Below are 20,950 nucleotides of genomic sequence, written 5' to 3' on the forward strand. Positions count from 1 at the left end.
TAGGCCTCAGGCATTTGATTGTCCCTCCACTTTTTTGTATTTGTTTATTAAAGATTGTGTACTTTGTTTATCCATTGTTTTGTAAGCATTTCTAGTTTTTTTATCAATGATTGTTTAATTTTGATGTGATTTTTATTGAAAAGTGGAAAATAAATGAATTGAATCAAACCTTATCATAAGGACCACCCTTTTATAAAGACTGAAGTGTATTTCGCATTTAAATTATTCCCCATTAAATTAATCTGATTTCATTGACATACAGTGTAAAAGTTGTGATTATCATCAAAATAAAAGGACAAAACAAATTTAACAATAAACCTAATCTCTAGTTAAAGACCACCTGTCTAAAGATAATCTCTTTTTCTTTATTATCCCCTTTAGTTGGTCTTTATAAACAGGTTTTACTCTTCGATGTACTTTAATGCCAAGTTGATTAATTGAATGAACAGTTAGAGAATTGTTTTTATTTGTTGTTTTGTAAGAATGAGTATGCTGAAGACAGAGAGACATTTCTCAATACACCAAGAGAAGAACAAACAAACCCTGATGATATCAAGGCTATTACATTATGGGGAGCTTTGAAAATACCAGTAAGTGATTCTTTTTTCTCTTTTTGGAGTAAGTCTTAAGAAGACCTTGTATCTTAATCTTAACATGATGATGATAACAATAGACTTTTTTTTAAATGCACTTAATAAATTAAAAGGATGATATTAATGATGATGACAATGATTATATTGATGATCATATTAACAATATGATAATAATAAACATTAAAATGAATGATGATAACAGTAATAATACTGTAATAATAACAATAATAGCATACAATTAAGGATTGCTTCAATGTTTTGGGTGGTAGAAGGGCTGGTATGAAAAGCACCTTGGGAATTATAATTTCCACTGTCATCTGAATAAAGAGCAGTCCATATTTGTTTTATATACCTCAAAAGTAAGAAATCACACCGATCTGTTTTACACTACATGTAAGTCTGGACTTAAGGGTCACATGTATCTGTTATCTGTATTGATTCGTTTAGATCTCTTTGTAAGTTAAATGAGCTGGGCTACTGCTGGCTAACGCCAACTGGCGCAGCACACACATGATCATTGTGTCAGTAAGCTATGCCTTTGTGCCCTAGAAGTGCAGCTGCTCACAGCAACCATTCGTAGCATCACCCACAAAGTGTTACTCATTCTAATATCAAGTCATAACCAGGAGATAGAACTGCAACATTTACATTACGTAGTTATGACTGATCAATTTAATATATTAGTATGAGATATATAATACTGTATAGAAACATTAATTTATCTCACACATATTGAACACGTCCAAAGGAAGTTGGTGGTTATGACAATAATCACCATATATTTTTTAAGTTACATAAAAAGTCCTTGGAATGTGTATTTATAATCCTTCGTTTCTTTGTTTCTGTCTTCAGGGTGTGGTTGAGTTCTCATTATGTCTATTCTTCGCCAAACTAGTCAGTTATACATTCCTTTATTGGTTACCTGCATACATTCATTCAACATGTAAGTACTTGTGTCTTCAGGTTGCTAGGGGTGAGGCTAGAGACGTGGAGGGTTAGGTTAGAGTGAAGTGGAGAGGGTGAGGGTGATTTTGATGAGTGTGAGGCGAACCCGGCCAATCATGTATTCAGAGACTGAACCAAATATATAACGAGATAAACATGACTACTGTTATTTTTTTCTGTCGAGCATTTTTAGACATGTTTGTTTCATATTTGTTAGGACTAGTTTTGTTGGGTTGGTCTATCAAAGATTCACCATTGCTACTGTAATTCTGTACTTAAAGAGAAATAAGGAGATACATGTATGTCAAATAGTGCTGAAATCCAACCTTTTCAAGAACTACCAATAAATTTCTGTTTGTGTTTTAAACTTTTCATACACTTTTTGTGTATGAAATTTGTTTTCATATCTAATATTTACAACTGCTATCTCTTTCTCCCCTTTTTTCTCCCTCTATCCCTCTTTCTAATAATTAATAATGATTAACATCATTTGTATAACACTTATCACAAAACTTCTCTCTAGGCGCTTACGAAAAATAGAAATAGAGGAGTTTCAGCAAAAAAAAACTGAAGTAATTGTATAGTTCACAGTAGTGTGTAGACAGTTGAGGGGCTTCATATACATGTATATACCCATATTTAAACATGTATCTCTCTCTCTCTCTCTTTCTCTTGCAGCCCATGTAAGTGATGAGAGAGCAGCTGACTTATCAACTCTATTTGATGCTGGTGGGATCCTGGGTGGAATATTAGCTGGTTTCCTATCAGACATGGCTGATTGCAGTGCTACAGTATCTTTTGTCAGTTTAATTATAGCTGCACCTTTAGTAAGTATATGGTACCGTTCAGTAATTAATCATAAGGTTGATTGTTACAATCGAATCCATTTGTTCATTTATAAGGGAAACCAGTCCTTTGCAGAGATCATATATTATTAAGTGTAATTCCAAAATCAATATAAACATTCAATGTTTAATTCATTGCACTTATCTGTTTTCGTTTCAGGTTTATTTATATAATGCATATGGATATATAAGTTTTACCATCAGTATAAGTAAGTATAAATTTTTTTTATAATAGAAGTATGTATATTAATAAATGATATCTACTGAAAAAATATGGGTAACCAATGTAAAGGACATAACATTTTGTAAAATTAAATAAAACATTAGTGAAGACGATATTAAATCATGATCCCTACTCATTTTTTGTCTTACCTTTATAACACAACTACAATAGTACAACACAAATGTATAACACAAAATGTGAGGCCTGAGGGTAGAGTATTTTCCTAATTAAAGTGGCTACCCTGGGTAAATAAAACATTTTTATCATTAAATCACTACTGAGGTAAGAGAAAGAGTGTTTTTATGCAGATGCGATTCAAACAATATCAACCAATAATTATATTATATTGGATGGCTCTGAATAGAATACAAGAAATATTCCAAGAATTGCAGATGAGTGGAATATTTCTGGTATTTCATGAAATAAAGCCATCCAATAGAATTATTATCATCTATCACATCCCCCCCCAAAAAAAAAAGAGGGAGAAATTTGATTTATTAAGTCATATCACTTATTACATTTTGCCATTATCACTCATATTTTGGTCGATGACATGCGACTTTCTTGTAGTTCATTATGACGTCATGGAGCGTAGTTGTGCTCTATACTGCGCATCGCATTGCTTTCATTGTTGTACGTGTTGTATATTTCACGCACGCGCCTCAAACTATTTATTGAATAAGCTCTCATATTCAATAGCAAATTTTGTACAGGAGTCTATGGGATATTCGTCGGATTTCTGTCCCTTTTTTGGGAAACACTCTGATACTTCACGAGCAATTGATGCAGACCAAAATATGTGTTTTTAATGCATCGCTAGAACACTCCATATACTGTAGATGATAATGGCAAATATGCAATGAATGTTGTTTCTATTTCAGCACTAATGATGATAACAGGGTTCTTTGTAAATGGTCCATATGCTCTGATAACTACAGCAGTATCCGCTGATCTGGTGAGTCTCATTATTTTGAAGCTCTGAGAATGTTCATAGGGGTAAAGGGGGTGATTCTCTCCCCCCCAAAAAAAAAAGAACAATAGATGTAAACCCCCTAGAATGTTTGAAATAAGTGTCCACCTCACCCCCCCCCCCACAATAAAATGGATTTAAAAAAAACTATTGGCTTCAATACAAAGTGTAAAGTTTTTGAAAGGTAAGAAGAAAATACCCCAGACTTTAACATTGCCCCCCATCCTCTTCTTTGTATTGAATGCCAACAATTAAATTATGATGATAACAAGGATGATGATGATGCTGTTGTTGATGATGATCATGATGAGGATGATGTTGATGAAAATGATATTGTTGATGATGACATTGATGATGGTAATGATAATGATGGGTGATTGAAGATTCATTATTATTATTATTATAATAGTATTATCGTATAACAATATTTTATTATTTTGTCTTGTGTGAATAGGGTACACATCCATCTTTAAAAGGCAATGCAAAAGCATTGGCAACAGTGTCAGCTATCATTGATGGTACTGGGACGATAGGGGCAGCTGTAGGCCCCCTTCTCACTGGGGTTTTAAACCCTAATAATGATTCAAATGGCTGGTATAGGGTCTTTCTTATGTTGTCTGCTGCAGAAATTATAGGTGCCTTGGTGAGTAAATTCATCCTTCTCTTCTCTTTTTATCCTCTTATGTTCCCTTCTCTTTTATCATCAAAGCTTTGCTATTCTCTAACCAACTTTATGCAAGTTTGTCATGAATAATTTTGGTACAATTGCCAATCAAATTGTTGAGATTATGTCATTGGTGACGTGCGTGCCAATTTTCGTCAAGATTGTGCAGTCAACTTCAGAGATCTTGAGCAGGGGGGGGGACAAAAACATACCCCCCTCCCCACTATGCAATTACAAAATAGCCTAGGCTGTATAGGGTTAACAGAGGTTCTGTTGGGAAAACTGTTAAAAGGATGCTACTCTTGTAGTCTTTAATTGATAGGTGGTCTGTATATCACATTAGAGTTTATTTTTGTTATACATAAAGTATTTCCAAACACACATGTAGAGAGTGGCTTACTGTTCATTCATTTACGCATATTGAATGTTATAATGAGACTAAATTAAAAAGAAGAAAATTTAGGCCAGCTGAGCATTAGACTAAATGAGAATTAGACTTTAATAGTGGATGTTAGACCAAGAATAGGCAAGACCAAACAGTAGACCAGATTGGTAGGAAACTAAACAAGTCTAGCCCATGTAGTCCTTAGAAGTAGAACTACCGCTGTTTCCTGTTTTACTGTAAACTAAACATGAATATCTATGATATTTTTCTACATGAATACTTGAGCATTATGAGGACAGGAGAATAAAAGCAGTGGCAACCTCATAATGTCAGAAAATTTTGAAATAGGTTTTAGTAGTTCACCTAGGATGCACCTATATATATTAATAGACGTTATGAATATCATTTGGAATGTATTTTGTTTGTTTTCAGCTGATGGTTCGGCAGGTGGTTAAAGAAATCCGGAAATGGTGTAGGAAATCTACTGTGTATCAGCCGCTGAATACTGCCCCCAATGATATCGATGGGTAAGTATCCAGCCTCGTAAACCTGTGCAAGAGTAGTCGTGACAAATCTGTCTTTTGAAATCATTGTCATTATGTAGCATTGTGCTATAATGATTCTCTTGCTTCACAATCAGAGGGTACTATATTATTACCTCAATACTGGGGTCGCCATCCCTAAGAGAATCCCTTTGTCCATGCTACCTTTCGGGCTTTCATGGTCAAATTCTTTCTAAAACCTGTTTATTGTCAACATACATGTAGTTGGGAATTCTTACTCAATTATCCATACGCTTGGCTGAATACATTTTTTCAATGAATTTTCAAATACAGATATTATATAGTTCCAACGTCAGTCAGCCCACCTCCTTTTTAGATACCATCATAATCATCATTATCATGAATATTACCATTATCGTCACCATCATCATCATCGTCACCATCATCATCACCCACCATCATCATCATTATCACCATCATCATCGTCACCATCATCAGCATCATCATTGTCAACATCATCATCGTCACCATCATCATCACCATCATTGTCAACATCATCATCACCCACCATCATCATCATCATCATTGTCAACATCATCATCACCCACCATCATCATCATCATCATTGTCAACATCATCACCATCATCAGCATCATCATTGTCAACATCATCATCGTCACCATCATCAGCATCATCATCACCCACCATCATCATCATTATCATCACCATCATCGTCACCATTATCATCACCATCATCGTCACCATCATCAGCATCATCATCACCCACCATCATCATCATCATCATTGTCAACATCATCACCATCATCAGCATCATCATTGTCAACATCATCATCGTCACCATCATCAGCATCATCATCACCCACCATCATCATCATTATCATCACCATCATCGTCACCATCATCATCATTATCATCACCATCATCGTCACCATCATCAGCATCATCATCACCCACCATCATCATTATCATCACCATCATCGTCACCATCATCAGCATCATCATTGTCAACATCATCATCGTCAACATCATCTATAGCTCGAAGAGAAATGAATATTTCAGGTTTTTGTGAAAACGAAGCATGATTACAATTAACTCAAACAGACAAAAATAGGCCTAATAAAAACACTTGAAAATTACACTTTAGGGTTGACTGGTACATCCAAATTTTTTACAGTAAATATGGGAGAGTATACTCTTTCAGAAAACAGCAAAATTTGAAATTTGAACACTCACCAAAACACCAACACTGACCAAAATAGTCTTAATTAGCTCCAATTGTTGTGGGTTCTGTGGTGCTGGGTAACATCTCAATTATTAATGGTCTCCTGTCCCATGCTGTATACAGCATAGTCTTGTACTTTTGCCAATAAAGTTCCAATATCTTGAAATGTCACTATCAGTCTGTACTGTCACTCCCTATTATGTTCATCAGTCAACTCTTGAATACTTCAAATCCCTTTGTGTTATTTCATCCAGTATTAAATATAATTGTTTTTGTTTTCCTTGATTCAATTGTATGTCCTATATATTTATATATATATATAAATTTTGTGCTAGTAATTTGAAAAAAATAATAATTTAAAGCGCTTTGAAAGGCTCTATATAATTATAAATCATTCCAGGCGAAATATATCTATGGGAGCCAGGTATATATAGACAGCTAATGATTGTGATCAAGAGATGAAATGATCTCAGGGGGGGGGCTGTGTTCTTTATACATGTGATTGCTAGACTATTCTGAAAATCGCTACTTTATTTTACTTCCCTCCATACCCTTTCCTCTTCTTTATTTTTTTAATGCCTACCAGTCCTTCGATGCAACTAGAGGAATCAGGGTAATTCATTTCAAAATAGCGCTGATAACTTTATGCACCATGGGGTCAAAAGAAAGTTAACACTTTAATACAGGCCTGCTTCAATTCTGAATTCTGGTTTTATTAAACCTCGGAAATAAATTTGTGGTTTAACAATGGGCAGCCAATCATGACTTGATTTATCAGGGCCTGTTGCATAAAACTTTTTACCTGAGAAAACTCTGGTAAAAACTGGAAACTAAGGTTAGTCTGATTTCTGCCATTGACTTTAACACAGGGCAAAAACTCTGGTAAAAACAACCTGAGTTTTCTCAGGTAAATAGTTTTATGCAACGGCCCCCTGCTCATTTGACCCTCAAACCATCCCTAGTCAGGTGAAAGGTCCTTTTTCCAAGCAATAATAATACACTCTCTCAAGCTTGCTTATCTGTGTAGATGACTTATAGTGTAATATTTTCAGCTTAGATTAAATGATTTCACAGAGTTACTGTGAATGAACCAAATATAGATTTATATGATGATATCAGGACAATTAGCCTTTACTTTAAAGACTTTCTCATCAAATCATTGTTTGCTGCCGCTACATATTTAGCTTAAAAAGGAAATCTATTTTGATTTTTTTTTCAATTTAAACAGGCATACATGTCAATAGAAATTATTAGAAATATCCATAAAAACATGATTAAACCATGGATTTAAAACCAGCTTTTTGAAATTGGGCTTATGAGTTTTGGAATGTGAATTTCTTAATCTTACAGGGTACCTGTATTCATATGAAGCTAGTGAAATCTACCTCTCTTTATAGGGCTGCTAAATTTGAGTGTAGAGTACATGTAATTTGGGGACATTCACTTTTATTTGTCTTGGGTTTGTTAACAGAGGGGGATTCTTGAGGTATAGTCCAGGGGAGTGTTTCATCAACAGTTTTGTCCGACAAGTTGTCAGATCTGACAACTTTCCTTGATTATGATTGGCTGATAAGCAATGTTACTATGGTAACTGTTGGATATTACAGGACTTGTTAGATAAAATGTCCGACAAGTCCTTTCATGAAACGCTCCCCAGGAGTATATTGACCAAGGGTGGTATCACAAAGCATATTGATTGATCATACAGATGATATGTCTACTTGATTGGACATAATGAACAGTGAAATCAACCATCATACTCAATTACTAAGTTTTGTGTTAATGTCACTGGGAGTATTTCATAAAGCTATTTATAAATTCAAATCCAGAACAAATGACATTGGGGGAAAAAAGCGAAACAGTTTTTTTATTTCTTTGATTTAGCATCTTTGGAGTTGAAATACAATAATATGCTTTTCACATTGCATTTCCTTAACCCCATACTATCCTTAACCCCATACTATCTTTTTTTTATTCACACTGTCTTTCTTAACCCCATACTATCTGCTTAGCCGGGGTTAACGCCTTAACCCCGGACTATCCCACAGCTCATGAATATTGATGATTTTACCATACAGCGCGTGATTAACGTGCAATTTCGACTTCTGTGATTGGCTATTGCTTAGCCCCACTTTTCCTTAGCCCGGTTTCGATTCACACTGCATCTCTTAGCACCACAATTGTGGTGCTAGCACCGCAATATGCCGGCTAACCCTGCTTTTTTGCAGGGCCAGATAGTACCGTACTATTTACCGTGCTAGCCCACTTTGCTAAAACGTAGTGTGAAAACGAAGTGGGCTAAGCTTAACCCCGGGAAATTGGTGGGGCTAAGACCCCCCCTTAGCCCCACCAATTTAGGACAAAAAGTGCAGTGTGAAAAGCATATAAGTAGGCCTACATATTGATTAATACTGTTAACATACATGTACAGAACAATCGGTAGATTGGCTTAGCCGGGGTATATATACATGTAGGAGCAGATTATTCAGAATTTAATGAGGTGGATATGTGCACTATACACATCCTACATTATTGTATTTGATTGTTTTGAATTTGAAAAAAAAAACAACTTTGTGAAATGTGCCATGTGGTTCAATATCAAGTTATTACCCTTTTGAAGAGGTTCTACTAACCATAGTCCTTATAATAGGACTCATAGTCTATTTTTTACAATTCATTGCTTTCTATTTTAATAAGACTACCTGCTATTCACTGTTTAATATTTAATTGATTTCCTCCAAATTAATTTTTTTCATGGCTTTGTAGAAACCTTTATTTCATAATTTGTTTGTATATTGTGTGTTATTCAGTTGTGAGAAGAAAAAAATCTTTGTTATTTACAGGCTTCACCCCCCCCCCCCATACAGTAACTGTGAACAAAAATTACCATCAAATTGTGATTGTATACGTCTTCAGTCCCACCCCCCCCCCCCCCCCGGAATTGTTTTGTATCCACTCTCTATTTTTTCGTTATAGTTATTATCTCCTCTCTTACCTATATATGTGTTCATTATCAGTTGTAATATACTTTCATTGTACAATGTATCTAGCAGATCATTAGGTATCAATTATTATGTATTAAATCTATACTAAATCATTGTGGGAATTGAGTCAAAGAGAATGATTTTAAAAATGGTACAACCTGATTTGAGTCATGATATTAGGTAATCGCTTCATCACCTTGCTATTTTTTATTAACATTGTTATTATTGACTCTTATCAGGGCTTGGTTAACTTGTTTCCTGACAGTTTTGTGCTTTACCTTTTATTGTGGCATGCTATATGGTGTCTACATATTCAAACTTCTATTCTTTTTAACTATTACTTTATTAATTTTTAAGAAGGAATTTCGTCGAAAAAGTTTCATCTTACCCATATCAAATGTTAGTCATAGGACATGTTTGGTATTTTAATTTGTTTGTTTATTTGGTGGGGTGGGGGTCAATTCTTGTTCACAAAAACTCTATGTTAATATTTTTGGACAGAAGGGAGGGGAAGACTAACAACCCAGTTTTGTACGATACAATTCTTTTTAAATACAATTATGGCATGCACAAGAATATTTTATGCGATTTTTTTTTTAGGGCTAAGTTCTGTCACCTAATACATGTCACTACATGCCTTTCTTTCATTTCTGTCAATGATAGAGAGACACTTTTCAATAGATGAAGTGTACATAATATTGTAAGTAGCACAAGCAGAAGAGTTTGAGATCATGGGAATGATGGTGATAAAGGGTGGGTCCTCATGATGAAGAAAGTTGATTTGACAGAGTGATGAGGCTGTCACCAGTCTGATAATCACTAAATACTTATGAATATATATAGAGGAGTGACAGTGTTATGTCTATGAAACTTCATAGTCTCTCTCAGAACTTTGGAAAAAAAAATAGCAGAAATTTTGTAGTAGGTAAAAGTGAATAAAAAAGCGAATAAAAAAGCTTCACTATGATGAAAGTAAGACATACATACAATAATAGGACCAGTTTGCCAGAATAACACTGTGAAACTATGAAGAAGGCTGGCTAGGCAGAGTCACCAAACACAAGATCCTATACATGGGACCAGAGAAAAGTAAATGCAATTCCTTAGCAGAAAAACTTGAAAATTCCTCTCAAAATGCTCATTTATGAATATCTGTATCTGTCCGTTGACGTACAATCACCAGCATCTGGTTGTCGCGTAGGTTTGGGTTTAGGGGGTCAAGCGCGAATATACCAAAATGTAAAATAACTGATCCAGATGTATGGTGAAATGTTGACAAAACAACTGTTCAGTTTTTATTCACCTCAATATATGTGCAATTATAAATTGCCTTTTCTACTTTCCTTTCTGAATACTTTCTGGGATTCAAAAGATATTTGTAAGATTAATAGCAGGTAATTATCTCTTCAAACAGTATGTGTTTAGTGTTTGTGATGCATGTGTGTTAACTTGTTTTAATATTAAGTTTGCATGCTATTTCTATTGAAACAGATCTGGGCAATAGACTTCAAATATTGGATCATAATCAATACATCCATAAATACATTTTATTGGTCCAAATGAAATCTGAAATAGAAATTTGTTGTTGCCCAATTAATCATGGGCCACTGTGCAGCCCCAGGTCGATATAGTTCTATCCATCAAATCGTTTTATGTTAACAAATAAACTCTATCTCTATGCTGAACATTAAAACAGAAGTTAGCTCCTATGATTAATACCAGACCAGGGGCGTGTTTCACGCTTACTGGGCTCAGTAGCCAATCACAATCAAGGTTATCATAATGTCAAATATACCATAATGCTAGATCTTTATGAAACTGTCATCTGTTGGTAAGAATTCTGACTGAACCTTGCCTGTATTATGATAATTTAAAATGAGCTTTGATTAGTAATAATCAGAGTAGTGGATTAGAATCCACCAAGGGAATCATTGTTTTAAACAAATTTGACATTTTCATTGAATAAAAAATTAAATGTAGCTTGATTTAAAAAAAAAACAAACATACATTTGAGACTAGCCCCGGAATTGAGTCATTTGCTTGAGAGAAAATCTTCCTACGAATTATCTATGAGGATGTGACTATTTTGTGACATCTATTTGTTTATAATGTTCTGTTTTAACTTGAATATTTGTCTGTGTATGTGGGTTTTGTTGTTATATTCTTCATGGCTATCATGTATTCCATATGATATGAATATTTCAAGATTTCTATGCAGTATTCTTGAAATGCTGCCATGTTCATGTCACAATGATGTCATGTGAGCCACAATCAGGGTAGGATAATCCTACAAGTATAGCATACCCCCCCCCCCCCACTTGGGGTGCTGAGATTAATACAGCTTCTTGTATTGTTCATTTTGCTTCAGTCGCAGTGTTTGTTTTGCTTTTAGAGATTTCATTGTGGTCATTTTTAATGCAGAGCTTTAGCCTTTCTTCATTTCAGAAAAAAGTACCAGAAAAGTCCAGTGTTTTTCAAATCCCATTAAAAAAAAATTGTATTTTTAAAGCAATTCTCTGCACAATTTCCTTAGTATTTCAAAAAATTGATGCTTTTAGATGAAGAATCCAAACTAAACGTAGCAGATTTTTTAACACAGGAAGTCATGGTTACCTACATGTATTCCGTTAACCCAGACTGAATCAAGATTAATTAATATTAAACTACTTGAATTCCTTTCTTTTTTTCAAAAATATGTCAGTGTAATTTTTGCAACTTACTCTTGATTATTTTTAAAAGCTTATTTCACACTTTCTATTAAATGTGTTTTTATGTGATATGTACTATGAACTTCAAGAAAAATTTTCATTCTTTATTTTCTGTTGTGTTTTCTTTTTCAGTTAATTTTTGTTCTTTTTGCTAACTTTGCACCTCATTCTTTTCAATTTTATTTGTTGATTTTAATCAAACTTTCATTTATTGGAACTGAATGTTATAAACAATTATATCGCCAGACCTGGGCAATTATAAAAATGATGATGATGATTATGATGATGATGATGATTGTGATAATGAATATAATAATGACAATGATCATTTATAGCATTTATATCAGTAATGATAACTATTGGTTTAAAAAACAAAAGAAGCAAAAACCTGGCAGATTTTTTTTTCATATTAGAAAAAAATCTACTGTTCTCCTTTAAAACTTTGTTGGTTTTGTACTTTGTTATACCTGTCGATTGGCTTTCATTATTTTTATTTGCATGGGGGTCTGGCTCTTTCTGTAACCCATCTGAATATTTCCTATCTAGCTTATGTCACATTTCAATCTTAACCCTCTTTATACTCAGGTTGTGGTTTACTATTTCTTTGTAGTTCCTGTAGGAGAACACTTTTCACAAAATCACTTTCAAGTATTCAGCTCCTGATTTCAGTTTTTATTACATCATAAAAATGAGTTGCATTTCAAAAACCTGTCTTAATGAAACTTGCTGTTGGTGAAATATGATTTCTAAAAGTTTGATACCATTTTACCAATTAAAGTCAAATTATTCAAACTTTTTCACTCCTTGGCTTTTATACAAGTATTTTGGTCTGAATAATGTAAAGCTCTCCTATTTGATGAAGATATAATTGTTAAATACTCTGAGTCAAATCTGTCAAACGAATAATTGATCATGAAACATGTTTGTAATATTGAAAAGAAAAATACATCAATTGTTGAGCTTCAATTATGAATAAAGTTGATTAAATGTGAATGGATATAATGTTTTGAAATGCTCTTATTTGGGGGCTGAAATTGCTAGTGATTGTTCCTTTAACTACAACTCCTTGATTTTAATATTTATTATTTTTATTATCTGTATGATTTCCATTTTAGTTATTATAGCACCTTTTTTGTTCTCTCTCTCTCTTTCTCATCCGGCTATTCTGTCCTATCTTTCTCTAACTCACAGACGGAAGACTCCGCCCCTCTCATACTCCACATTTCCCTCTCAAACAGGAATAGCGCCCTCAATGCCGAGACCCAGTTAGGCCCTGATTTTAGTCCCACAGAGGACTTAAAGTGAGATTCACTTGTAAGTCATACATGTAAAGCCAAGATTTAGAGTTTGGCTGTGTTCATGTAAATGTCAAACTTTACTAATAGAAACATTTGTTGTATCTACAGTGTACATTTAAATGTCAGTTTGTATACATATAGATTAGTATTTTTCTCTACTGTATAGATGTATTTAATACTGCCTATATCACTTGTGTAACCAATAATTTGTTGAGTTGTACTATTTAGTGAAACTATTGTGTTTGTTTAATTTGTCTTAGAAGTATTTTGATGATATATAGTACATACATATATATGCATACAAATTAACAACATACTGGCATGGACTCAGTAATTATAGCCAGCTCTTTAACACTCTTAAAGGGGAAGTTCACCCTGAAGAAAACTTTGTTGTAAAAATAGCAGAAAAAATAGTAAAAAAAATTGGTGAAGGTTTGAGGAAAATCTGTTAAAGAGTAAGATAGTTATTAGAGTTCAAAGTTTTGGATTTGTGACGTCATAAACGAGCAGCTGCCCCATGTGTTATGTAATATAAAATGCATGAATTTCAAATTTTGTATGGTTCCTGATGACTTAATTTGTTTTCTATTCATGATCGGGTGTGAAATGATTTGTCTATTGATATACAAAAGGTACAGTGAAAACCATTTTCAATTTTCTGAGAAAATGACATTTCATATATTTTTTTCCATTCGCTATGTAAGAATACTGCTTGCATATGACGTCACAAATCAAATAAATGAAATTCTGACTTCTTAATTATTTGATGAATTTTTCTCAAACCTTCAGCAATATTTTTTATTATTTTTTCTGCTATTTTAACAATAAAATTTTTGTCAGGGTGAACTTCCCCTTTAAATCCCTCTGAAATACAGAAAAGGTTTTTGGGTCACTAAACCAAGTAAACCCTATTGTAGGGCAATTCAAATGGTGGTTAGATATTTTCACACAAAATCCTCCCCTCCCCTTGTTCATTTTGTTAGAATTTATAGGAGTAAAAGGTCAACCTTAACCAAATTTTTGATGAAAAGAAAACCCTATAAAAATATAGACTGTGTGTATATTTGTATCTGATGCTGCACACTCGAAATTAATTGTTTTTAGCTCTAGACAGTTTTATAACTGAACCGAACTACCCTCCACCTTATTTTATCATTTGTTATAAATAAAACATGAATGAATGAATAAATAAACTGACTTATCCCTAAAAGGACTGAAAGCCTTATGCCCCCTCCCCCTCCTGTATTTTTTGGTAACTGAAATTGCCTGTCCTTTTGGTGGATAAGCTTACATTTCTAACACCTAATCTTCATCATATACAGTGCTCCCTGGTTTTACCTTTGTCATTTTAAACAAGGCCTATATGATCCAGTAATATCTATCAAATATCTAGGTGTATGAAGTTAAAATATGTGACTTGGACACATAGTATAACTATGTACTAACTCTTGTCTGCACTCTGCCATTGTTTAAAGGAGCTTTGTACCAGATGGATGTTTCTGTGATGTCGGTTGTTATTGTTTCTGTGAAGGAATCTTCTTGATTTTTTAAAATATGGATATACTCCCACTCTTATGTCATGTTTTCAGCTTGATAAAGATTCTACCAGAAAAGAAATACTTGATCTATTAAACATCCTATCTGATTCATGCATAGTTGTTTCAATAAACATCATGAAAGGAACATCCATCAAGCAAAACAAAGCTTTTTATAAACTAGAATCTGACCATTTTATACCCTTAGTACATGGAAATCTGAATATTGTTTTGACAATACATATTTCTTTTCAAATTCATTATTAACCACATTTGTAAACTAGTCATCATCATACAATTTGCCTTAGCTTTATTCAACCCATTGTGTTCTAACTTCCAATGTCTATTTCAATTGTTGAACAGTCATTTAATATCGCTTAGATATGCCTGCCAGATCCTGAAATGTGTATCACGATAATGCTTCACATTTTTTAATGTTCTCTCATAATCAAATTTGAATTTTAAAAAATTATATCGATGTTCTCTTTTTATGAAACAAAGTAACAAAAAATTATTCAGTGCTTGAATAAACACTAAATTTATTCATTCATAATGTCATGATTTAACCCCCCCCCCCCTCTTGTCTTCCATGTTTTTTCCTCTTTCTCTTTTCATTCAATTTTTTCTCTTTTCCTTCTTTTAATTCCTCTTCCCCATTTATCTTTCTCCAGGTTAATTTGTCCAACCTCTTATATGTGGGACCTTCATGAAGTTTTCTCATTTCTGACAGTCTGTAATGTTTTTAAGAGACCATAACTTGGTCATTTTATGAAGTTAAGTAAGACTTGAGCAAAATGGGGGTTGGATGTACAAAAGGTTGATCATTTATGGAATTGCTCTCCTTTGTTTTTGTACCCTCTTTCCCCTCCTATTTTTTCTTTTCTTCTGCCCCCCCCCAAAAAAAAAAATTTACTCCATGGGCTTTGTTTTAACTCATTTTTTCTCTTTCTCTCTCTTGGTCTTTGTATTTCTCTTTATATCAAAACTCACATTGCAGAATATATATTCACTTCATGTGTACTTGGTATTTGTCATTTTAACATGATTTTATGCAATCCATTTTATGAGTTCAAATTGTTATGAAATTCCAGAGATCTACAATCATGAACTATTTTTCCTTTTTACACCAGCTTATTTGAAGTTTGTTTCTTTTATTGAATTCATTGCTTGCATGCCTTCTTGTTCTATGATCATTGCATCCCTCTCTCTCTCACTATCTCATGCAGATCACATGATGATGATTGACACCATTGATCTTACATTGCACTCTAGAATACCTGACACGTATAACCAACATGGATGCTGCCATATTACTCATCCCACTCCACCATGATTTTAAAACTTACATTTTTTTATTTTCAAACCAATATTCCATGAGACTGGTGACCACAAATTTATAGGAGTACTTGGAAACAAGGCTAAATAAATGTTGCATGTTATTATTATTGTAGGGGTTGGTATAGTAGAATACTAGTCTTAAAATGATTCAGTACTCAAACTTTTTAATTTGAATCTATTTTGTTGATGTACAGATAGTAATTGTATGACATCAGGTAGTACCTAAATCAGTGGTATTATGGTAAACACTTGTCATATCTGGTATTATATTCTACTATATATTTATGTTTGCTGGAGTAGACTCTTTTATGATCAACAATGGTAATATTAAACCAATAAAGACCGTAGCCTACTGTGTTTTGTCTGTCCATAAATAAGCATAAGGCATGAGATAATATGCACATGGATTATAACGAGTCAATTCATTTCATAACAAAATTCATAGTATTTTTAATAATTTTTTTAAATATTATTTCATAAAAAATTAGTATTTTATTAAGTCATTGTTATGTTATATCAATATTATTTTTATCATCAAATGTTTTATTGGTTTTATGTTAAAAGCAGAGTGTTATTTAGTATGGTGCAATGATAACTAATAATATATATTGTCATACTTGGTGATCTAGCCTATGAATGTCAGTCTATGGCAATTCGTAGCTAACTATGACTAGCCACCCTTTTTAACGGTTAAAAATCGTAATTTGAATGATGATTCCAATGAAAAATATGGTTTATGACAAATTTTTAGCATGCGTGAAACCAAGCTAAAACATGATTAGAATCAAAAACACTAATCACAGTCACAAATTCAAATTCTACTCCAGGGGTTCATTCCAGTTCCATTCCATTCAAATCACAGTTGTCGAGTGAGCATGAGAAAAGTCTGAAAACCAATTGCAATCATCTTTACAATGATGATTCAAGATTCACATGTGAAAAGGCACTAAGTATGTTTCATTAATTCTGTTCTTGAAATAAAAAAAAATTGATTTTCCTTATCAGCCATTAGTATCAAGAATTGAATGCTTGATATAAGGAAAAGGTATTAATTGATTAAACAGCTTGCCATACGTATGTTAGTATACACTGGCTAAACCATTCATACATTTACAGAGGTGCTAAAAAGTTAGAGAACCGCACCAGAAAATGCAATCCTCCATGTTGAGTGTTGAATGTAGACAGCAACACTACAATGTTTGGCAAGCCCAGAGAAACAAACTTTATTGAATGTAATATTGTATCACCTGACTGGACAATAATATGTAAAGGTGGCAGAATTTGAACACTTTAATGGGGTTCACTAGCTTTTTAGCACCACTGCATGTGATATGCCCCCCCCCCCCCTTAATGGATGCTCCAGACTAAAGATATTTATATCTGAATAAATAGAGTAAAATTCACAGAGCAAAATACTGAAAATTTGATCAAAATCGGATAACAAATAACAAAGTTAATTAATTTCAAAGATTTTAAAGAATGAATATTCATTACATGGTCAGATTATGTCACATCCCCATTTTCCTTTTTCTTATGTTATTACATGAAATCAAAATTGTTTTCATAAATGTGTAAAGGATGATGAAATTATGATGATGTGAGTTGCAGCGAGAAATAACTAATGCACACAATCAGTTGTCAATTCAATTGATTTAATTCTTGGTAGAAATTTGTTGAATGAACCTAATTTCATTTAATATAATACAAAAGAACAAGTGGGGATATGACATCAGCTGAGCTGACCTGATTAATATTCATGAAGACATGCCTAGAATTGTTTCACCAGAATAATGCATATCTTTAGATTTTGAACAAATTTTCAGCAATTTGCTCTGTGAATTTTACTCTATTTAGTTAGATTTTGATATCTTCAGTCGGGAGCATCCCTTTAAGTCATATACTAGTAGCCATCTTCATTCAAGTTTGAATCTGCTTCATGAAAAAAATTGAAATCACACTCTTTTGTAGGACAAAAAAAGAATAATAGTTTGGGGTTTTTTTAATTGAAAGTTACTTATCCAATATTTTTAGCATTGTTAAAGTTGAAATCTCATTCTCATATTTGTATTCTAGCTTTGTTGTATGAGGTGAATCTGTTGTATAAAGAAAAAACAGAAAGAAGGCTTTTTAATGGCATTATATCAGTGAAAGCAATTTTTGTGTTCTAGGGGCCGTTTCATAAAGCTGATCGTAATTCAAGAGCAACTTTAAGAACGACTGGTGATCCTTTCTTGTGGTAAATGATATTCACCATTAAATGTTCACTGGTGATTATCTAGAGCATAAGATAGGTTCACCGGTCGTTCTTAAAGTTGCTCTTATCTTACAAACAGGTATCCTAACAATATATGGTTTATTGTATTTTAGACATGTTATGTTTAATGTGTTGTGTACCAAAGTGGGAATGTTGATGATGATGAATCCTCTAAAAGTTTGTAATTGATGATTGTGGTTGTGTGCTGGATTCATACAAATGTATGGATTGTGAGTAATAGAGTCATAATACTTTTTAGGTTTCTAATTTATAAATATATATAATTTTAATTTCAATTTTTTATTTTATGTCAATTTCTTGTGCAATTAAGTTAAAAAAATAAGGAATACAATATAACATGTTACAGTGTATCTATTTATTTTCTAGGTTAGTTTTTTTTTATATATGACACCATAATAATCTAATATGACAGTATTAAGGCACTTCAAAGATTAATTCTAACGATGTGTTCGTGTTGCAAGTTAATTAACAACACCAAATTATTCACAGTTGATTATTTAATTTTCATATGAAAAAAATAAAAGGATAATGATCAGTTTCATTTTATCTACACCATTAATTTTTAGTTATCTTTCTTTCATAGCATCTCTGTTGAATGATATCTAATACAAAATGTAACAATCCTAGCGTTTTTCAGATTATGACATTGTTCATAAAGCTAAGATTGGTCAAAAAGTGTTAAGTTACCATGGTAACTATCAGAGATGAGTGTTTCTCAGCCAATAAAAACCATTAATGTTACAAACATTTTCAGAACTGACAAGTTTCATGAAATGGTGACAGGGTATGCAGTAAATAAAGTGTTTGTAAAACTACACCAGTTTCTGTTGTGAGAGGAGCAGACCAAGTATGTTAGACCAGTGTTAATATCATGGTGTTAGTTGAACACCATTTGGTGTTATGATGAAACATAAAGGTGGTTCCCTCAGAAAACAGACAAGTGCTCTTAACACCATAGTATTCACAGTAATCAAGAAGAGTGTGTCATAAAGAATCTACAGGGGAGCGTTTCATGAAAGGACTTGTCAGATATTTTATTCGACAAGTACCGTGTTATCTAACAGTTTCCATGGTAACATTGACTCTCAGCAACTCATCAAGGAAAGTTGCCAGACCTGACTACTTATCGGACGAAAATGTTGATGAAGCGCTCCCCAGGTTTGCTTAATAGCCAACTCATAGGGCCCATTTCATAAAGACAACATTTACCATTATTGTAACTTTCCTGGTAGACATAATATCATAACTCTTTTAAGAAATTGGTCTCTGATGAAGTTATTTCCTTGGCTTAAAACGTGAGCTCAAAAATCTCACATGGATTTGATATCCAATGAAGGCCATATTTTTCATCTGCCACAGCATTGATTCCTATGTATAAGACCTCTCTTGACATACAAGGCAGTACTGAACAAACAGACTGAGGCAGTGTTTTTTTTCCTTTAGTTTAAGATATGATATATGTAGAAAATGTGTTTATTATTGCAACCTTGATTTTTATGGCTATATTATGACACAAATGAAAAGAATTATTTTGCTACTCTAATGTAAATATTGGTAAACCCTGTTATTATGAACAAAATAAAATCTATATATATTAAGATCAATTTTATTTTTATAAGTGTGCAAATTATGTGTAATACTCTGTGTGTTTGATATTATGATAAGAACATGATGTATTCAAATAACATTTAAAGATATATGCCAGTTGTGGTATTGATCTCCAAATGAGTTTGAACAGAATCAAATAAAAAGACCAACAAAGTGATTGATTTCACAAAGATAACTTTATTTCAATGTACCAGATGGTAGGATAAAAGCATTTAACATTGATTTTAAAGACTGTCTCATGAAAGATTGTTTGCTGCAATGTGTTTTTTACCTTAAATGCTGCTAAATGATTCTTCCCCTCCCATGGCTTTCTTCTATCTCTCTCTCTCCCATTCATTCACTCGTCACCCCCCCCCCCATAAAATGAAAGTAACTGACTTAATTAGTAAGCAAGTTTATTATCTTTGTTCCATATCCGAAAGAAAATTAACAATTTTCACAAAATGACAAATATATGAAATGAACAAATCACAAATTAAACAAAATATGGAGGAAAAACATGATTTGAAGAGAAAGGTATCAAAAATTCATAATCTATGTTATCTGACACATGAATATAAATAAAAATTAGAACTTCCATTTTTCATAGTTCAATTTTTGTGACTTCAAATTGAGAATTTAAAAAAGACAGAATACAGCAATGCTGCAGTGATTCGAGGGTGAGAGAGATATTATGATAAGGGAGAGTGAGAGCTTCAGAGAAAATAGAGATCAGAGCAGAGAAAATGAGAGTTCTACATGGCCCTGGGAAATGGGGGATGCTGGGAAAGGCTGAAGCACCCCCAATATTTTAGGGGTACTGCATGCATGTAGATGTGAAAAAATTGATAAAA

General features: G+C 33.1%; 1 protein-coding gene across 8 annotated transcripts in view; it reads left to right on the plus strand.

Moving 5' to 3' along the window:
• LOC121419891 (glucose-6-phosphate exchanger SLC37A2-like) overlaps nt 1–17,235 on the plus strand; it is a 36,572-nt gene extending 19,337 nt beyond the window's left edge. Inside the window, exons 8-17 of one of the 8 annotated variants that reach the window (XM_041614368.1) lie at nt 483–590; nt 1,446–1,536; nt 2,217–2,365; nt 2,544–2,592; nt 3,488–3,561; nt 4,031–4,219; nt 5,058–5,152; nt 6,958–6,984; nt 10,728–10,749; nt 16,123–17,235. In XM_041614368.1, the coding sequence (XP_041470302.1) occupies nt 483–590; nt 1,446–1,536; nt 2,217–2,365; nt 2,544–2,592; nt 3,488–3,561; nt 4,031–4,219; nt 5,058–5,152; nt 6,958–6,984; nt 10,728–10,737 (792 nt within the window). In that variant the 3' untranslated portion in view covers nt 10,738–10,749; nt 16,123–17,235. Of the gene's footprint in view, nt 1–482; nt 591–1,445; nt 1,537–2,216; nt 2,366–2,543; nt 2,593–3,487; nt 3,562–4,030; nt 4,220–5,057; nt 5,153–6,957; nt 6,985–10,727; nt 10,750–13,254; nt 13,378–16,122 lie in introns of all 8 variants that reach the window. The other 7 variants (XM_041614363.1, XM_041614364.1, XM_041614367.1 and 4 more) reach the window with 7 other exon arrangements.
• Nucleotides 17,236–20,950: the final 3,715 nt, after the last annotated feature.

Source organism: Lytechinus variegatus, chromosome 8 (genome assembly GCF_018143015.1).
Source record: "Lytechinus variegatus isolate NC3 chromosome 8, Lvar_3.0, whole genome shotgun sequence".
Taxonomy (NCBI): Eukaryota; Metazoa; Echinodermata; class Echinoidea; order Temnopleuroida; family Toxopneustidae; genus Lytechinus; species Lytechinus variegatus.